This window comes from Talpa occidentalis, unplaced genomic scaffold (assembly GCF_014898055.3).
Source record: "Talpa occidentalis isolate TD23 unplaced genomic scaffold, MPIMG_talOcc4v2.1 talOcc4.4, whole genome shotgun sequence".
Classification (NCBI taxonomy): domain Eukaryota; kingdom Metazoa; phylum Chordata; class Mammalia; order Eulipotyphla; family Talpidae; genus Talpa; species Talpa occidentalis.
In genome coordinates, this window is record NW_023604295.1 from 94,987,435 (window position 1) to 95,007,232 (window position 19,798).

General features: G+C 37.6%; 1 protein-coding gene across 1 annotated transcript in view; it reads left to right on the top strand.

Moving 5' to 3' along the window:
* Window positions 1-19,798, top strand: part of PCOLCE2 (procollagen C-endopeptidase enhancer 2) — a 56,844-nt gene that overhangs the window by 24,133 nt on the left and 12,913 nt on the right. Inside the window, exons 3-5 of the mRNA XM_037524663.1 lie at window positions 11,335-11,590; window positions 16,219-16,343; window positions 18,870-19,006. Of these exons, the coding sequence (XP_037380560.1) occupies window positions 11,335-11,590; window positions 16,219-16,343; window positions 18,870-19,006 (518 nt within the window). The remainder of the gene's footprint in view (window positions 1-11,334; window positions 11,591-16,218; window positions 16,344-18,869; window positions 19,007-19,798) is intronic.

Sequence of the window (19,798 nt, forward strand, 5' to 3'; positions counted from 1 at the left end):
AGCAAGTTTATTCACTTTTGTTTTAATATTATTTACATTTTTAAAAGTTTTTTTTCGGGGCGGGGGTTGGTTCTGAGAGGAGGAGAATTTACAAATAAAGTTAGCTGGAAGATTGGTAGGCTTGGGAGACAGCGCTGGAAGTAATGAAGGCGCCTCCTTTATTTATGCTGCTAACCACCAGCTCATGCATGCCCCCTGGGGCTGGGACTCTTGGCATCTCTTTCTTTCCCTCTCCTGTGGCGACACAAAGTTTGTGCCATTTTTGGCTAGAGTCACTGTTGTCTGGGTCCTCTTGTATTTTCTCTTTTTTTTTTTTCCTTTTTTTCTAAGATTTATCTATTTATGCACATAAGAGTTGGGGCACAGGCCAGAGGTGGGGGGGGTGAGAGAATTCACCAGAGACAGAGTGCGGAACAGAACAGGCAGATTGACCGAAGTACACTGCTGAGGGGAGCAGCGGGCGAGCCAGGAGACGTCTGCCCCACTATGTGGGTGATCCCTGGCCGGGGATCGAACTTGTGCCGCAGAGGCTGCGGACAACCCCATAGGCTGCGTCTCAACCCCTAGTGCCACAAGGGAGGCCCTGTATTTTCTCTTGTAAAAGCTTTTCCATGTCCTCTTCCCTGGGAGAGCTATACCTTTAACACCCTTCCCCTCTTCAAGCCAAATTCTAACTACCTTTTGATACTGAAACATCTGTCTGCTTCTAATCACTTAAACGTGACATGTTCAAAACTAAACTTATACCCCCTTGTCTCCACTCTACTTTCCTCTAAGTCAACACAAATTTTTCTCTCTTTACTGCCTTTCTAATAGGGATGGTGCTTGAAGGGCACAAAACCTGGGGATCACCTTTGATGAAGTTTCTCTCACACACCACCATCTGTCTGGTCTCTTTCCAAGATTTCCCAAAACAAATGGCCATTGTGAAATTAAACCCACAAGATGTTACTTCTTACCTATCAAATTGATAGGTATTGGTAGCACAAGTGTAATGGAGAATGTAAAAATGGTTATGTGAATTAATTCAGCTTTTCTGTGTGTTTCCTTATAATTGTGTTCATAATAGCATTATTTATATTAATAAAAATTAGAAACATCAAATATAGAAAACTATGGAATATTTCTATAAATTATAGTAAAGGCCTGCATTAGAATAATATGAAGCCATTAAAATTGTGATATAGTTGTCTTTCTGTTCCTTTGAGTCATTCCTAGCATCTAGCATAATTCTTGGTATTTAATGGGTGCTTAATAGAATCTAGTTGTTATTTTTAAAGTATTTTATTATACATAATTTTATAATCTCATATATAATATACTTTTATAAACATCCTACAAATACAGTGTCATTTTGTTCTTATTACATCTTAATAAAAATTACCCTAGTGACTTCTGATTAAGCATATTGATTAAACACATACACTTACTTAAACTTGCAAAATCCCACCAGAATTACAGTAAGAAAATTTAAATGTTTTAACCCATAAGGGCAAAGAGAACTTAATGGAATTAACAATAGATGAGAGGTACTAACAAAATTTTGGAAGATGATAAAACGGATGGTGAGAAGTAACTGAATTAGCAAAGGAGAGAGGATGAAAGCAGTGTGTCTGCCAGAGGGGAGGGGAGGTGCCAATGAGTAGCAGCTGATTTGTGCCACAGAATCCCTGGAAATCTCAGAAGTTGGAGGCACAAATTTTCTTGGAAAGCAGCAGAGTAGATGAGGTTGACAACTGAAATTATGTTTGAAAGTCTTTGAAAAGCAATTAGCCTGGTAGGCTCCCTGCTCTACCCTGAGCAGCAAGGGAGATGTCTCCCTTCCTGCTCCCCTCCACCATGGGAGGGTGGATTCTCTGGGAAGCAGAGGGGCCCTGCACTTGGAAACTACCAAGTCCAGCAGAAGAGGCTTGGCTAAGATATGGCACTGAAAACCTGGTAATAAAAGGCTACATACTAAGTGGGGGTCTTCTCAACCCGTTTCTCCTGCTTCTTCCATAGAAACTATGAGGTCTAGAGGCCTCCCTGGTGGCGCAAGGGGTTAACTATGAAGCTATGAAGCACTATGAAGCTAACTGCAGCCACTGAAGCAGGAGTTTGATCCCCAGCCAGGGAGATGATCCCATGGCACAGCAGACCTCTCCTGACTTGTCTGCTGCTCCCCTCAGCAGTGTATTTAAGTCAGTCTGCCTGTTCTGCTCCCCGCTCTCTGGTGAACCCTCTAACCTCCCACACCTCTGGCCCGTACCCCAGTCTTGCATGCATGCTTACAAAAATAAATCTTTAAAAAAGTAAAATAAAAAGAAACTACAAGGTCTTTACCCCTCAGGCAAGGTATGAGAAGATCTTAGAGAAAATGAGTCATCCCAGAGAAAGGAACTTCAGACATTGGCATTTGGGAGTCCAACGAAAAAAGTCAGCTTCTTCCCGGTCCTACTCCAGTGACCAACCTAGCCACAGAGCTTTTAGTCAGCCTCTCCTCAGTTTGAATATGAATAAACAGACACAAGTTACTAGACATTTGTGAAAAACCTCTTGTGAAGAGCAGTCCCCAAACTGAATACCAAAACTCTAAGGAAACGTGCAGAGAACGGGTTAAAACTCCAAATATTGTCATCTTCAGAGAAATAAGACAAGATTTTGTGCACTTAAGGTAAAATCAGGATGCTATTAACAAAGAAACAAGATTGTCAGAAAAACCCTCTTGGAAACCAATGACTTGAAGTTAGAAGTGAAGAAGATCAATAGAAAACTCTGAAAATAAACAGATAAACATGAAGAAAAGGAGAAGAGATAGAATGTTGGAGAGAAAGGATAAGAAAATTAAAGGATCTATCCAGGAAGTCCTAATCTAACTAATTAGATTTCCAGAAAGAGAATAGAGAATATGGAATAAAGAGAATTTTCAAAGAACTAACATTTAGCACAATGAATGGAAAAAAAACTAACACTAAGGTATATCTTTGCTCAATTTAGACAAGAAAACTCTCCACACCTTAGGAGGAGGAAAATCACATAGAGAGGAAAAAAATGAACACCAGTCTATTGGACTATAGAAGGCAGTGGAATGATATCTTTAAAATTCTGATGAAAATTATTTTAAAGCTGCAATACTTTTTACTATGCAAACTAACAGATAAATTGTGAGTCAAGAATAAAGAATTTTTAGATATGCAAGATCTTAAGCTTTTAATCTCTGTATATACTTTGTAAGAAAACTACAAAAGAATGAGCTCCAGTAAAACGAGGGAATAAAGCAAGCAAGAAAAAGACATAGGAGCTTGGCAGGGTGGATTGGGGAGGATTTCCAAGTTGATGATGGAGCAAAGAATACCAGCTGGGAAGTGAGCTGTGAGAGTAGCCAGTCCAGACTGGCAGAAGGAGAAGATGCTGGACTCCAGAATGGATGTTTCTGAGAAGAGAACAGAACAAACAAGATACCAATGCCTGGCCATTATTGAGAGAGGCCATTATTAAAACTAAAAGTAAAAGAACAAGGCAACTATTAGACCTAGAAAAGCAACAATAAAAAAAATACTGAAAATTCTGAATATTGACATAAGCAAAATATTGATGGAGAGACAGTGGGGTGGGAGAGAGGAGAAAGCAATAAAAGTAGGCAAAGAGATAACATTAAAAAGGATAAACCAAGAAGTAGCAAAGCAAGCATTTCATTAAGAAGGAAGGAGATAAATGCCAGAAAACACAGTCAAAAGAGTTAAGTTGGTTGCCTCTGAAGAGTGAGAATCAGAGATGGGAAGAGAAGAAAGGATATTGTTTCCCATAAAAGCCGTGACATGCTATTTTAGACTATAAACTATGAATATGAATTTCCTGATATAAGAATTACATTTAAGAACAATTTTAGTTCTCTCACAGCAACCCAGTGCTTCCATATAAACCTTGTTCTTACTCATTCAAGAGAATCCTGGATTCTCACATTTGCATATGTTCTAAATGTATTTATAACCTACTGTGATTTCTCTCATCCCAGAACAATATGGCTTTTTGTTTCATTCCTTGTAAAGTAGTATAAGTTTGTGTTCCTGATCCATTATAGAGTTCTCAGATGAAATCAGATTATAAAAATAGTTTCTTGAAAATGTCGTTTCAGATTTTTTTCTTAGATCATAGGATAGAAATCAGCTCTATTCTCTAAAAGCTTTTGAAAAAAAATTATACATACACACTTATTGAGAAGAATACATGGGTGCTTTTATGATCACAAAGCCTCCAAGTTAGCAAAAATCTCCCTGGTTTTTGTGTCTCGTCCCCTTAAACCTAACTGCCAGACTACATGTACCAGTGGTTTGAAGGAGGGACTCTCTTTCTTTGATTATCCCTGCCAGTCACGTTTATCCTATTCGGGATTAACTCATGTTGACAACTTGTGGAGAACTGAAAAGAAAATCCTGAAACAACTTAAGTGTTTTGTTCCATTTTTGAAGGTGTGAAGTAGACTAGATTTAATTGTATGACCTGTTCACAGCCTTCTGTCATGAAACACATTAAGAAAAAGAAATGAATACCAAAGTATTCACATAAAATTAAAAAACAGGGACTTCTTGGATGCTTGGCTCCCAGCTGCATGTGGGGTCTGTTACTCAGGCACAGACAAGCCAGAATGGAACATTTTTGCCCGTGAAACGTACACAGTCCACTGTGAGGTAGAAGACACACCCAGCCCCTGTGACACCCTGTGTGACCCTTAGATGCTGAGGCATCTACCCAAAGAGGAGTGGGCTCTAGGAGTTGAAAGAAGAAAGATAATATCCCTTGGGTACCCATTGGTCTAGGAGTTGAGGGGAGGGTGAGGGAAGGGGATTTTAAAGAAGGTGTATTCGGTCCGGACTTTGAAGTCAGTGCGACCGTCAATAGTCTTGAGGCAAGGAGCAGGATTCCAGGCAGGGAATGCACAGACATCGTCTCTGGTGGAGGTGGGAAATGAAAAGGGCTAGGTGTGTTTGAGAATGGGTAGATTCATAACCAAGATACAAAGGATGAAGGGGTCCATGAAACCAAAAGTCAGACTGGGATGGGCCTTCCAAATCATAATTCTAAAGAGGAAGCCATCTTGTTAATTCATTCAGCAGCTAATGGATAGTTGTATACAACTGCCCTGCTCTAGAATAGTCTGTATGATCTTGCTAGAGTCCTTTGTTTTTTATTGCTTTTTTTTGTTTGTTTTTTATTCTTTAAAGCTCTTTATGTTATTACGTGGTAATGATTTCTTAAACTTTGCACTAAACCTTTTGTGGAACTAAAAAAAAAAGTTTATATTTAATGAAAAATTTAGAGAATTTCCCGTCCTTGCAAAAGTTGATGATGAACACACAACTTGCCTAGAGGTATCATCACTTAATTCACAGTTGGGTCCTAGTGATATCATCAGCCACAGGACGACCAAGAGATGCCCATCAGTGGAAAGGCATACACTCCGTTTAATCTTTACACTCTCTTTCCCCAACCCAAACTAATCCATCAGCTCTTTGCATCATGGCCTATTGCTCTGGGTCCTACTCTGTCTTCCTTCATGTTTTTCTCATCTGTGTTTTCTCTGGGTGGATTCAAATCCAGTAACCTTCAAGTTACTTAGTGGCCCACCACAGCCAAGATCTCCTCTCTAACATTTTCTTCTTCACACTTAGGCAACATTTGCAAAGAAAACATGACCTGAAGCCCAACCACTTGTTCATTTTGTAGCCAAGTTTTCAGTTAAAAAATCTATTTCTTTTCTCAGCACAAGGCTCATTCAAGCTGATGTCTCAACCCAGCTGATCAGCCATAGTCAAAGGAGACTATGTCTGATTTTTTTGGTGGCCATGTTGCACTATTGATTTTTCTAGAACTCCCAGGCACCCATAGACAACAAAGATGGCTCCACAGTTACGTGTCATAGTGCTGCTGGTAAGAATTGGTAAATGCCACAATCTTTTTGTTAACCAGGGTAATTAACACAAAGTGACCTCCCAAATCTCAGTGACCCAACACCACAAACGGTTATTTCTTGTTCACTTTAAAGTGTAGTAAAGACTACTAATGTCTAGTAAATGCCTGTCCTGGGTCGCTCTTCTTTGGCATTAACCTCTCTGTGGTTTTGCTGTCTCCTTCAAATGCCCTATTTCCTCCACTAAGTAACTTCAAATGCCCTATTTCCTCTAAGAAGATTCCTCTTCTTAGAGAGCAAAAAAGGAACTCCAAAAGGACTGCACAGGACATTTTGTGGCCAAGCCTGGAGGTGGATACATGCTTCATTTCCTCCTATATCCACTCACCAGTACCCAGTCACATGGTCCCAACCTCACTGCAAGGGAGGCTGGGATATGTTGACTTCCTGTGTGCCCAGGGAGAGGAAAAAAGATCGGTAGCACTCCTCAGTCTCTGCCACAGTCAGACCATGGAAAACACAGCGGGGTAGAAGCCAGGAAACCTAGACTCTGCCACTGACTTGCTGCATGGCTTTTAAGTAAGTCCTCATAGCCACTCTGAGCTGTTTCTTCCTTCCCATAAGATGCTAACATTGCCTTGTACCCGTAAGTGAGTTTACATTGTGGTATAAATGTATGTACTAGTAATAGGAGTTGTGACCCGCACTATTTTTTTTTTAATTTAGATTATAAGCATCCCAGTCATTTATAATCCTCTAATTTATGAACTCCTGTAATTGGCAGGCTTTGGGCTAGCTGTGGACAAGCTCTGATCTCAGAATCTTACATTCTGCTGGAGAGATGGATGATAGATAATCTTTTAAGAAGCTATATGGTTCTGTGATCTAAAGTAAGTGAAGGGCTCAGGACAGACTTCTCTGAAGAGATGACACGTGAGCTGAGACATATGTACTGAGGCAGAGACGGACTCCTGAATATCAGGGAGAAGAGTGTGCAAAGGCCCTGAAGTAGAAAACCAGTTTGGAAGGTTCTTGAATGGAAAAGTGATGGGCAGATAAGTAAAACATGAAGAGAGAGGCCCCCAGGTGGGTACTGGATGGAAACTAGACCTTTGGTGATGGGTTTGTTTTTGTATATAGAGACATGGAGATGTGAAGCTCTACACTGAAACTATATTCTATACCATGTTACCTCAATAAAAAGAAAAAAAATAAAATGATGTGTATGGCAGTCAAATTTTTGCATGTGGGAGAAAGTGAGGCCAAAAGTTATCATCAGGAGCCATATCATGCAGGGTCTTAACCTCTTTGTGCCTCAGTGTCCTCACCTATAAACTGTAAAACTAATATTTTAACTTCATACAGTTTCTGTAAGGGAGTAAATGAAATAATGTGTGTAAACTGTTATGAAAAATAACTGGCATTTGATTATACTACCTAAGTGTGTGACTATATATACAGTGAAGATTTTATTCTACATGTAGTGGGAAAGATTTGGGCTGTTTTCACCAGAGGAATGTAATCCCATAGCTGCCAGTTCCACTCAACTGGACTTAAGGTGGTTGGAGGTTTCCTCTCTCCTTCTAGAAGTTGAGGTTTTTCTTTTTTCTTCTTCCCTTTTTTTTTTTTGGTGAAATCCCCAAATCTCTCCCCTCCCTTCCAAAAAGCTCAAAATATGTTACTTCTGCTAATTTCAATAGGTAATTTTCTAAACATTTATAAGATTGCCTGTTTAAAAAGAGTATTTAAATATACATACATATCTTGTAAGTTGCCAATTTATTCCCCTCCTTGGAAAATGGCCAAATATTTGTGCATCATTTGTACATAGATTTCTCTGAATTACATTTAGATGCCTCTTGAACTTCAAGTAAATAAGTGTGTCCTGCATTTTAAAACATACTTTCCTGAAAGGTGTGTTTGTGGAAGAGAAAAATCTTAGAAGATTAAATGGATGACTTTTTGAAAAATCAAGATATGCTACAGAAGCAGATCTTTTTGCTCCAATTAGTAAGTGATGTGTTGGGGAAAGAAAGCTGCAAACTTGGAGAGTTAATTCTATAGAAATGTACTTCGCCATCCAAAAGGAGCTGGCCTTATATTTGCATTTTGCTCGTAGTGTTCTGAAAATGCAAAACATCAGTTTAAAGCATAGATCTTGTTCATTCTCTGGCAGCAACCCTGGCCGGCATCCAGAGACTTGGCACGCTTGCTAGTGACAGTAAGGACTTCCCAGGGGCCGTGGGGTGAGCTGAGGTCATTGTCACAGCACTGGGCTTTGGCTCACACAGCACTCAGCTGTTGATAGGAAAAAAAACAGGAACCTAGAATTGTTTTTCTACAGGCAGATAATAAATCCCCTGGTCAATACAGTCTCACAAAACAGTGGCTTTGTTTATTGCCACCAAAACCAAAAAAGAACATCTTAATTGAATTTCTACGTTAAATGTTAGCATTTATAGAAGACTTGAAATATAAAGTTCCCCCCAAAGACAGGGATCTTGCTTTTTGTAATGAATGACTTAGGAAGGAGAGTGGCCTGCTGGAAGTCTGCTGCTTACCGGGGTGGGAGAATGCAAGAGGTAGAGCCACTCAGGAGGTGCCTTGTCCAGGACTGGTGCAGAGAAGCTGGTTTTCCATTTAACACTTGCTTGATGCATTCATTTAACAAATCTTTATGATGCACCGCTACTTGAGGCCACTTACTATGCAAGAGGCTGGGAATGCAACAGTGAACAAGGCAGGAGGAATCCTTGCCTCCTTGAACATCATCTTTCCAGGAAAACAGATAGATAACATGTAAGTGTTTTGAGCCCTTCCAAGTTCTAAGATCTGCAGGGTTGGATGAACTGCCAAGTTGGTAGATCCCATCTTGGGAGGGGAAGGAGGAGAGCTGTAAAGACGAGTCTGGAGGGGCTCAGAAGAGGTAAGCATGAAACTGGGACCTTCAGCCTGAGTGAGAGAAAAGTAGAAGTGAGAAAGTAGTCTTCTAAGCAGCAGTAGCTTTCAAGGCCCTGTGTATTTGTATTTTTGTTTCTTTCCTTTTTATCTTCATCACCCAGAAAATTCAAACAACTCCAGATGGTAGAGTAAAACATATAGCACATTATCCTACTTCTGTTACTTTTTAAGACAGAAACAAAAGCACAATTATATATTTTCTGGGATGCATATACATGTATGTAAACATTAACATGGAAACAAAATTACTAAATTGATGACAGTAGCTGGTTTTGAGAAAAGAGGGGCAAATAGGGCCCGAGGTGGGGGGGCAAAGGAAAGCACATTTATCTGAAATTTTTATTACATTAATGGAGACTTTAAAAATATGTCAACAACATTGACAATAATTAGCTCTGGGGGCCTCCCCGGTGGCACAGCGGTTGAGCACTGGGTTGCGAAGCTGCCCACAGTCTCTGCGGCGCCGGTTCGATCCCCGGCCGCCGGGCGAGGGTCCCCCATGGTGTGCAGACCTCTCCTGCTGCCCGCTGCTCCCCTCAGCAGTGTACTTCGTCACTCTGCCTGATCTGCTCCCCTCTCTGGCTCTGGTGAGTTCTCTCACCCTCCTGTGCTTCTGACTGTACCCAGTGCTTATATAAATAAATAAATAAATCTTTAAAAAAAAAAATTAGCTCTGGATGGTTGGTACCCAGGTTTTTGTTATATTACTCCATGAATTTTCTGTCCTTCATAACATTTATCTATACAGTATACAAATCATTTATGCAAGGACAATCCAAATTAATTTAGTTCAAGATTTTTTTCCCTAGCTAGGAATTTTTCAATGACTCTAAGAGAAATTATTTATATTTCAGTTTACAGCTGTAGCATGTGATTTTGATGATTTTCTGATCAATGATAGAGATTGCATGCAGCGACAGAAATCCTATGACTTTGGAGCTCTTGATGTTCACAACACTAAGATAAAATCTAGCAGTCATCCATGGCAAAGTCAAGACATCCCACCTTTGTGACGACTCCAGCATGTTTTCTCCATGGATTTCTTTGCTACAAAAAGCAAATAGCACTGAAATACTTCCTCTGACCAAATAAATAAATAAATAAATAAACGAATAAATAAATAAATAAATAAATCATGGCACTGAACTCACCAACATGGAGAAGCCATGTTTGTTTTAAAACACCTTGAGTCTGAGGTGGTTATTAAGATAAATATAAGCCAACCACTGGTTGATTGGTTGGTTGGTTGGTTTTCATCACCAACCTTCATTATTTGTAAGTTTTTATAGAACAAAATTCTTTTTTTTTAAAGATTTATTTATACAAGAACCGGGGTACAGGCCAGATGCGAGGGAGGGTGAGAGGATTCACCAGAGCCAGAGCGAGGAACAGAACAGGCAGACTGACGAAATACACTGCTGAGGGGAACAGCTGGTGAGACAGGAGAGGTCTGCCGCGCCATGTGGGACCCTCGCCGGCCAGCTGGGATCAAACTGGTGCTGCAGAGGCTGTGGACAGCTTCACAGCGCAGCACTCAACCGCCTGCACCACCAGGGGAGGCCCTATAGAACAAAATTCTTAACTGCTCAGTAGGGACCTCCTCTAGTTCAAAAGGTGAAACACATCTGATGGAGACTTTATGACTAAATGACTTGAATGAGGAAATTAAAAGATGGTGTGAACTGAGAAAGAAAGAGGGCTTTTGTAAGAATCTTACCAAATGCTTTTATAGTTGTTTTCCCCCTACCTACTCAGAGGACAAGGAAGGAAACATTTTAAGTAGTAAACAGAGGAAAGTATGGTGAAAAAAGTCCTATGAGAAAGTGAAAACTTACCTATTAATCAGATTTGTGTTTCAGGGATGCTTGTTTTAAGAAACTTGCACCTGGAAAAGAAACAAATCACAGCGACTTTCAGAAGATATGATCCAACCATTACCTAGCTAATGTAATCAGGATAGATGGTTGATCTGGAAATTTCAGTACCCCAAGTGAATTATTTATAAATAAACTGCACAACTCCCAAATCATCCCTTCAGTTTCAACTTCATAGAAACATTCCATATATAGAGACTGTCCTATATGGAAAGACAGTGAGAAATGACATTTCAGATACTTGTTTGTCGAGCAATATCTCTGGGAGACGCGGTGTTTTAGAATATGCTGCTAGGCCATTCAGGACTGGTATTCTTTGAAAGCAATGACCTATGAATTAATAAGACTGATCCAATTTTGCAGCATGAGGTAAATTCCCTGGAAATAAAGTATGTACGCTAGAGAACTGCAGGATTCATCAATAGAGAATATTTATATTTTGTCAAGAATGCATATGATAGAAAAATCTTTTCTTAGTTTGGATTTGGGGGAAGAAAAAGCATTATTCCGGATATTAGCCTTTTAACTGCTTACTTTAGTAATGGACTAGATGTTAAGACCTCAGACATTGTTTTCCTTACATGGTTTTCCAATTGGTCCCATTCTTGGCAGGTTCCCCAAGGAAAAGTCGTCGTTCTTAATTTCCGGTTTATAGACCTGGAGAGTGACAATCTGTGCCGCTATGACTTTGTGGATGTGTACAACGGCCACTCCAATAGCCAGCGCATTGGGCGCTTCTGTGGCACCTTCCGACCTGGCGCCCTTGTGTCCAGTGGCAACAAGATGATGGTGCAAATGATTTCTGATGCCAACACAGCTGGGAATGGCTTCATGGCAATGTTTTCTGCTGCTGAACCAAATGAAAGAGGTATCATTTCCACATAATGGCAATAACAGCAATAATGAAGACTCAGTTATTGAATGCCTGCTGTGTCTCAGGCACTGTTCTAGACACTATAAATGTATTTAATCCTTTAACCTAAAATTTAAGAGCAGTTCTTCTCAGCCAGCCAGTAAATGGCACCAAACTAGCAAGAGACCTTAACAAATTAGCCCTTTTTAAAGTCATATATATTCTTGTAAAAATTCAAATATAGACAATTTTAGATTAAATATGTGAAGATTTTATGCCTATATGTACATACAGCTGTTAAACCCTACCTCTTCATCATTGTATTCCCTCTGTAGAAATAGCCTTGGCTGGTTGCTCCCAAACCTTTCTGTGTGCACTTATTTACATATGTGTACTTTTATAATAGCTTTATAAAAGTGTTAGTAGGAACATAAATTCATATTGCTTCACAACTTTTTCTTTTCATTTAACCCTATGTGTTGGGATATTTTCATATCAGCATGTGTTATTTCCTAAGAACCACCATATGATTCAGTAATTATTTGAATATGAAAATACTAATTTAAAGAGATAGATGCAACTCTGTGTTCATCACAGTACTATAATAGCCAAAAGTTGGAAACAACCTAAGTACCCATCTACAGATGAGCAGATTAAGAAGATGTGGTATATATACTGCTCAACTCTGTAAGGTGTAATCCTGCCATTGGCAACACCTTGGATGGACCCAGAGGGTATTATACTCAGTGAATTAAGTCAGACAGAACAAGAAAAACACCATGTGATTTCATTTATTTGTGGTACATATAGAGACAAAACAAATGAATGAGTTAAATTTAAAAAAAAAACAAACAATTTTTTAGACAAATAGAACAAAATAGTGGTTATCAGAAGGGAAGCAGGAGAAAGGTGGGTAAGCTGGGCAAAGGGAATTGGACAAAGGAAAATGAGAATTCTGGTGGCGTATTATGTTTGCATATGTACTACATACAGATGTTGATTTAAAAGAGTGTGCATCTAAAACATATAATATTACAAACTGATATTCAATTAAAAATATAAAATGTTTAAGGACTTAAGGAGAAATGCATATATAACAAGTAAACAGACTGACAGTCTCAGAAGAGGAAAACAATAAAAAAGTATAAACTGGTAACTTTTAAGCTGAAAGATACAGAATCCGAAATTTAAAAATTTACCCGATGGGCTTATATATACAGATTAAAGATGGTAGATGAATAGTCTATGGATTTGAGTAGAAACTACCCAATCTGAAGACCTTAGTGGAAAAAGTTTTATTTTTAAACAAATAGAGACCAGTGAGAAAGAATCATGTGGTCTAACAGAGGTGTAATTTGTGTCCGACAAGAAAAAGAGAGTGATAATAGTGCAGAAAAAATACTTTTTTTGGCAGAAGGAATAATAGCTTGCAGCTACCCAAACTTAATAAGTAGCATCTATTTATGGAACTGATAAGTTAGTGAATCTCCAAAAATATAAATAAAAATGAATCCACACATAGACAACTTAATTAAGTCACAGAAATCTAAAGATAAAATGAAAATCCTAAAACAAATTAGATAAAAAACAAATTAATGCTGGAAGAAAATTATTTAAATAGTGGCCCTCTTTTAATCAAAAACAATAGAAGACAGAGGCCGTAGAACAGCATTTTTAAAGTGCTTCAAAAACTGTCAAATTAGAACTCTGCAACCATTTTTCAAAAACAAAAGTAAAATAAAGATAAAATGCATCACAAGCAATATCAATTGAAGTTCCTCAAGTTGGGAACAAATGACCCAATAGGGTAACACAAAGGTAATGGAAGGATTAACAGCCAGTAGGAAGGGTAATCATAAAAGATTATATATATTTTTTTCTTTTCCTCTCTTAATTTCTTTATATGTGTCCAAAGGAAAATGAAGCTTTAACACTGTATTGTGGAATATGTAATATATGTTATAATAACATACATGACAGTAATAGAACAAAGTATGAAAAGGTAAATGAAACTATGTTGTTGCATGCGTGCACACACACACAAACACACACAAAATACATTGAAGAAGTACAGTATTAACTCAAGTAAATGTGGTTAAAGATGTATGTTGTCATTCCTAGAGTACCCACTAAAAATGGAAGAGTTATAGCTAAAAGCCCAAAGATTAAAATAGAATGTAAAAATTATTCTACTAACCCAAGGAAGTCAGGAAAGGAATAACAGCTGGAACAAAAGAAGGGGAAACAAAGAGAAAAAATAGTTAATGGCACAGTAAATCCAGGCATTTCGATACCTATATTAAATGTAAAGGATTAAACACTCCAGTTACAAGACTGACTTATTTGAATGGATTAAAAAGCAGAGCCCATAAACATAGGGGTGCACGTGCCCTTTTGAATTAATGATCTTTGTCCTTTGGCTAAATACCTAGAAGTAGAATTGCTGGGTCATATGATAGCTAAGCTATGGAAACAATCCAAATGCCCAAAAATAGATGACTGGATCAAGAAGATGTGGTCTATATACACAATGGAATATTACTCAGCAATCAAAAAAGATAAACTCATGCAATTTGCAGCAACATGGATGGAGCTGGAAGGGATCATGCTCAGCGAAATAAGCCAGAAAGAAAAAGAAAAATACCGGATGGTCTCACTCATAGCAGGAATTTAGAAAACCTAAATAAGGTACCAGGAAAAAGACTATAATAAAGTAAAAATCAAAATCAATAAGCAACTATTAACCAGAGACACACTGCGGGGTGGGGGGGGTGGAGAGAGCAGGGATTAGAGTCAAAATAAGGGGGGTGGGAATTGTATGGGGAATATAACCAAGATGAAAATGCATACATTGCACAAAAATGAAAAATGATGTAAAAAATATATAAAATAAAATAAAATAAATTTTTAAAAAAGCAGAGCCCAGCAATATACTGTCTACATGAAAGTACTTGAAATACAAAGACAAAATAGTTTCAAAGTAAAAGAATGGAACATATGTACCATGTAAACTTTAAAAAGCTAGTGCTTCTAAAAAGGCTTTGTTGCAACGATAAGCAACCTGCAAAATGGAGAAAATATTTGTAGAAATATTTGGTAAAGAAATTGTATTCAGAATATACAAAGAACTCACACAACTCAACAATAGAGATAAAGATCCTAATAAATATTAAAATGGGCAAAGCCTTGAACAGATATTTCACAAAGGAACATGTGTGAATAACTAATAAGTACATGAAAAACTGCTCAGTATTATTAATAACAGAGAAATGAAAATTAAAATCACAATGTGATACTCTTACATGCCCACCACATTGGCAAAAAAATCTGATAACACCAGGATGTTATGTAACCTCCTTGAGAGACATAAAATGCTGCAACTACTGAAGGGCAATTTTGGTAATTTTATTATAAAGTTAAGCATCTACATCTACTCTTGGCCCCAAAATTGCATTTTTACATATTTATATAAGAGATGAACATATGTATCCACAAACAGAGATTTGTATAAAATGTTCATAACAATTTTATTCACAATAGCCCAAAATGGAAACAACCCAAATGAGTATCAAGAGGAGATTGGGGAAACAAATTGTGATCCTCCCATACACTGGAATACTACTTAGCAATGTAAAGGAACCTATTACCAATACTCACAGCAACATGACTAAATCTTATAGATATTGTACTAAATAAAAAAAGCCACAGAAGACTAGATTATATGATTCCACTTATATGAGGTTTTAAAACTGTGTAAGGTAAAACTTTTCAAGAAAGTGGTATGGGGAGTCAGCAGATTGAGAAGGGATACAGTAATTTTGTGGTAAATAGATTCTATATCATCATAGCAGTGTAGCTTACATGGTTATATCCATTTTTCAAAATTTTATAGCTAAGATTTGTGTATTTCAAAGTATATATCTTTGAACTTATAAAATTAATAATAGTTTAAAAAATAATAAATCAGGTAGTAGACATTGGGCAGCAATATTGATAGGATGAATATGTATATAAAATCTAAGTTCACAGACAATTGGCCTACATAGTAGGATGATAGTAATGAATTATAGGAATTGATTGCTGGGTTATGGAAATTCACCAGCTTGTATTATATACTTTATATAGGCTTGTAATTTTCCATGAAGAAAAAGTTTAAGAAATTATTCTGACCTTGTTTAATAGTACATTTTCTAAAATTTAGAGTTACCTATACCAACTAATTAAAATTTTGTGCATGGGCATGGATTTTAACTCTATTGATAAATACCTACATTGATGATTCTTAAAATTTATGTAACTTGTTGAGTCTGCCTAATTTCTGCATGCCCAAATGTTGTTTTGTCCTATTAGTCTAAAAAATTTAAAACAAAAGAAGGTACGGGCCTGTCTCCACTCCTTTGCTCTCCCTTGCTGGTATGATAAGTAACAGATACATTATGTGTGGGTGGGTGGTGGTGAGGGAGGGTAGGAAGGAGGAGATTATATAGCCATTTTCTTAAGAGAAAATTTAAGACCTTCTATCATTGTCTTTATTTACTAATTATCAACTAATATTCCAAATTCCTAACATTTTCATGGTTGCATTGCCATTACCTATTTAAGAATATTAACTTGGATTTTTTTTCATTATTTAATAACTTCAGGGGACCAGTATTGTGGAGGACGCCTTGAAAGACCTTCAGGGTCTTTTAAAACCCCCAACTGGCCAGATCGTGACTACCCTGCAGGAGTCACTTGTGTGTGGCACATTGTAGCACCAAAGAATCAGGTGAGGTTCCCTGAAAGTGTGAAGAAAGTGTGCATGTGTGAATTGCATGTATGAGGGGCCCCGCTCTCAAGAGCACCCAGTTCTAGGGAATTTGCACAAGCTAAGGATGCAGGGGAGGAAAGCACTGCTGGACACAGGTATTACTTCATACAGATAATCAGATTAAAATTGTTTTTGCATTATTTGACTTGCAAAGCTGTGGATACAATTTTCCAATATACAATTGTAGTTTTCAAAAGCGGTTTTGAAATACAAATGGTAAGGAAATGCCCTGTGAGAGTGCTTAACCCTCTGGGAGATGTTGCAGGCAGTAGTGACAGAGGGAGGACACAAATCCCCAACTTCATATACACGTTAGGTCACTGTTTGCTCATGTTGTGCGATTTCCTCCAAAAAAAAACCTTGTTCATTTTTCTAAAATAATCAACAGAGGTCTAGTTTTCTAATATTTAATAATTTGTGTCATGTGAAGTTTTATCCTTTCTGGGAAACACTTTTAGATATTAATTATAGGAATAAAACTTAGCATGTAATATATCCAAGCTAGTTGGTAGACTTTTGAAAGTAACTTTTTAGTAATTATTATAATTACAAATACATATAGATTTTAATCCAAACACAATAAAGTGAACATTATGATACCTTAAAAAAACTTTTCTAAACTGATCCTTTCCAACACTTAACAAATATCATTACCTATATTAGACTAAAAAATTTCAATTTAATTATACTTGCAGATGACACCTTAGCATTTTTTCCATTGTTCTTCCCTCTGAGTATTTAATTTAAATTTGGATTTTATTTTATTTACGTGATTTTTGGTTTCAGCCCATTGAATTTTTAAACATTGTTGTAGTGGGAAATCACTGGAAGTCTTATCCAAAGAAGAACGATACAATGGGAAATTTAAGTCTTAAATAATTTTTGTGCAAATCTATTTTCTTTGATGAAAGACTTACCTCAATTTTTTTTATCATAGCTTCCCCCTTTACCCTCCTATTTATTTTATCTTCCCTCCAAAAGTGATGTTACTAATTCCTAAGTAGAGAAAGTTCAATTTTTTAATAACCTGTTAAGCATTTTATTACTATCAATGAGAAGTCACTGGATCCAAAGAGGAAATATTTTACTATAATTTAAAGTAGTGTTAAGTGATAATAAGCAATTACTGGTACTATTTTTAAAGGTAGGTAAATAAATATATAGATATATGACGATTATGTTCAAAGCCAAAATTTACCTTTTTGTCTCTCTGTGATGCTGTTACTGTTATCTTCACCCACAACTGTGTCTGACTCTTCTTAAGTTAATAATTATGAACCTGTTCTAATGGGAATTAATATCCATTATCTGCCCTAAGCAGCAGGGCAGGTTACCTGCCCACCTGCCACCCAACAGGAAGAGGTACCCACTGTGTAAGTGCCATGAGTATTTGTGAACCCAGTGAGGTTTCCTTTGATTCACATACTGGATGTGCACTTGAAAAATCTGTTTGTAAGGGGATGATTGTTCTTAAATCAAAACTTCCTATTGACTTACATATTGTTTATTGTTACTAATGCAAAAATTAAGTTGTACTTAAGTAATCTAACACTGACATGTATTGATGCATTTATGAAACTTATTCAAAAATCACCCACATCCCTAAATAGGCTCTGGGAACATTTTCAAACATACTTCAAGAAGACATCAGTCAATTCCCACTTCCCTGAAGCTCTGGTCCTAAAGAATTTAATTCCTTTATGTGTGCTGGGAATGTCAGTTGCCTTCTCTCAAGTGGGAAACAACTCTATCCACCCCTTTCACCCACCCAGGCACATAACACACACGCCACAACCCAGCATGCACTAAAATAGGGGATGCCTTAAATAATACTTTCTATTTTTTTTAAGATTTATTTTATTTATTTATGCATACAAGAGCTGGGGTACAGGTAAGGGGTGCGGGGGGTGAAAGGATTCACCAGAGACTGAGTGGAGAGCAGAAAAGACAGACTGACTGAAATATACTGCTGAGAGGGGCAGCGAGCTAGACAGGAGAAGTCTGCTGTGCGATGTGGGTTAGCTCCCTGGTGGGGGATTGAACTTGTGCTGCAGTAGCTGCTGCTATCTTCACAGTGTTGAGATATAACCCCTTGAGCCACTAGAGAGGCCTAATACTTTCTAATTCTTATACAGAAGAATGAAGTTAGTATATAATCCTCTTCCCTCTCCAAAATATGTCCAATTACAGCCTTAATGTAGATTGCTAGGGTTAAAGTGTGCCCATACTTTAAGACCTTTAAGATCCTAACGAGGGTTCATCTGCGTTGAGATATTATTTTGGAATGATTAAAAATTAAAGTAGAAGGATTCTACTGTCTTGTTAACCAAGAAATATGCAAACAAAAAAATATTTCAACAGGATGAATGCAGTTTTTACAAAGGAAAATCTTTGATTCCTACAAACCTGGTGAGAGGCAGCATACCATTTGAGGATCTTCAGCAATGCTGTTTTGACACTTTTAACTTTGTATTTTCACTAAAGCTTATAGAATTAAAGTTTGAGAAATTTGATGTTGAACGGGATAACTACTGCCGGTATGATTACGTGGCCGTGTTCAATGGTGGGGAAATCAATGATGCAAGAAGAATTGGCAAGTATTGTGGTGATAGCCCTCCTGCGTAAGTAGCACTGGCTTCTTATCATTAATTGCTTATATTTCTTGGCTTGTGGCTCCTTCCTCCATCTTCAAAACATATCACTCCAATCTCTGCTTCTGTCAAAGTATTTTCTTCTCCTTTCCTGCAGTCAAAGCTCTCTCTTTAAATGCCTGACACTGCGTTACATTTAGGACCATCTAAATCCAGGATACTCTCCCCTTCTCAAGGGGAGAAGATAGAAAAACTGGACTCATGGAGACAGCAAAGAGAGGCCAGAAACACATCCACATAGATTTTCAGATTGGGCACATCACAGAAAATCACAAGTCAGCAGGTAAAGGATAGGCTTATTAAAAAAGGAGGCAGGGGCAAATCTTAATCATTTGGGAAAATTAAATTGTATTCATATCTAATATCACACCAAAATCAGTCATAGATGAACTGGGAACTAAAATGAGAAACTGAAATTGGAAGAGCTGTTCATCAAAATACAGCTCACAAAGATCTTTGTGACACAGATTTGACAAAGGCTAGGCTCCAGAGTATGTAAAAAAAAAAATCCTACAAATTAATAAGGAAAAGACAACAATTCAATAGAAAGAAAATGGGAAAGGACATGAAAAGGCATCCCCAAATGTGAATCAACCTTTGAAAAATATAAACTGGTCCAATCACTGTGGCAGTCAGCATTATCGAGAAGTTGAAAACCACCATTGACCCTGGGATTAAGAGAACATATACCCTCCCCTCCTGCTGCGCCCACGCAAGGCCCTTTTGCCTATGTGAACCACAAGACATGGACAAGAATGTTCT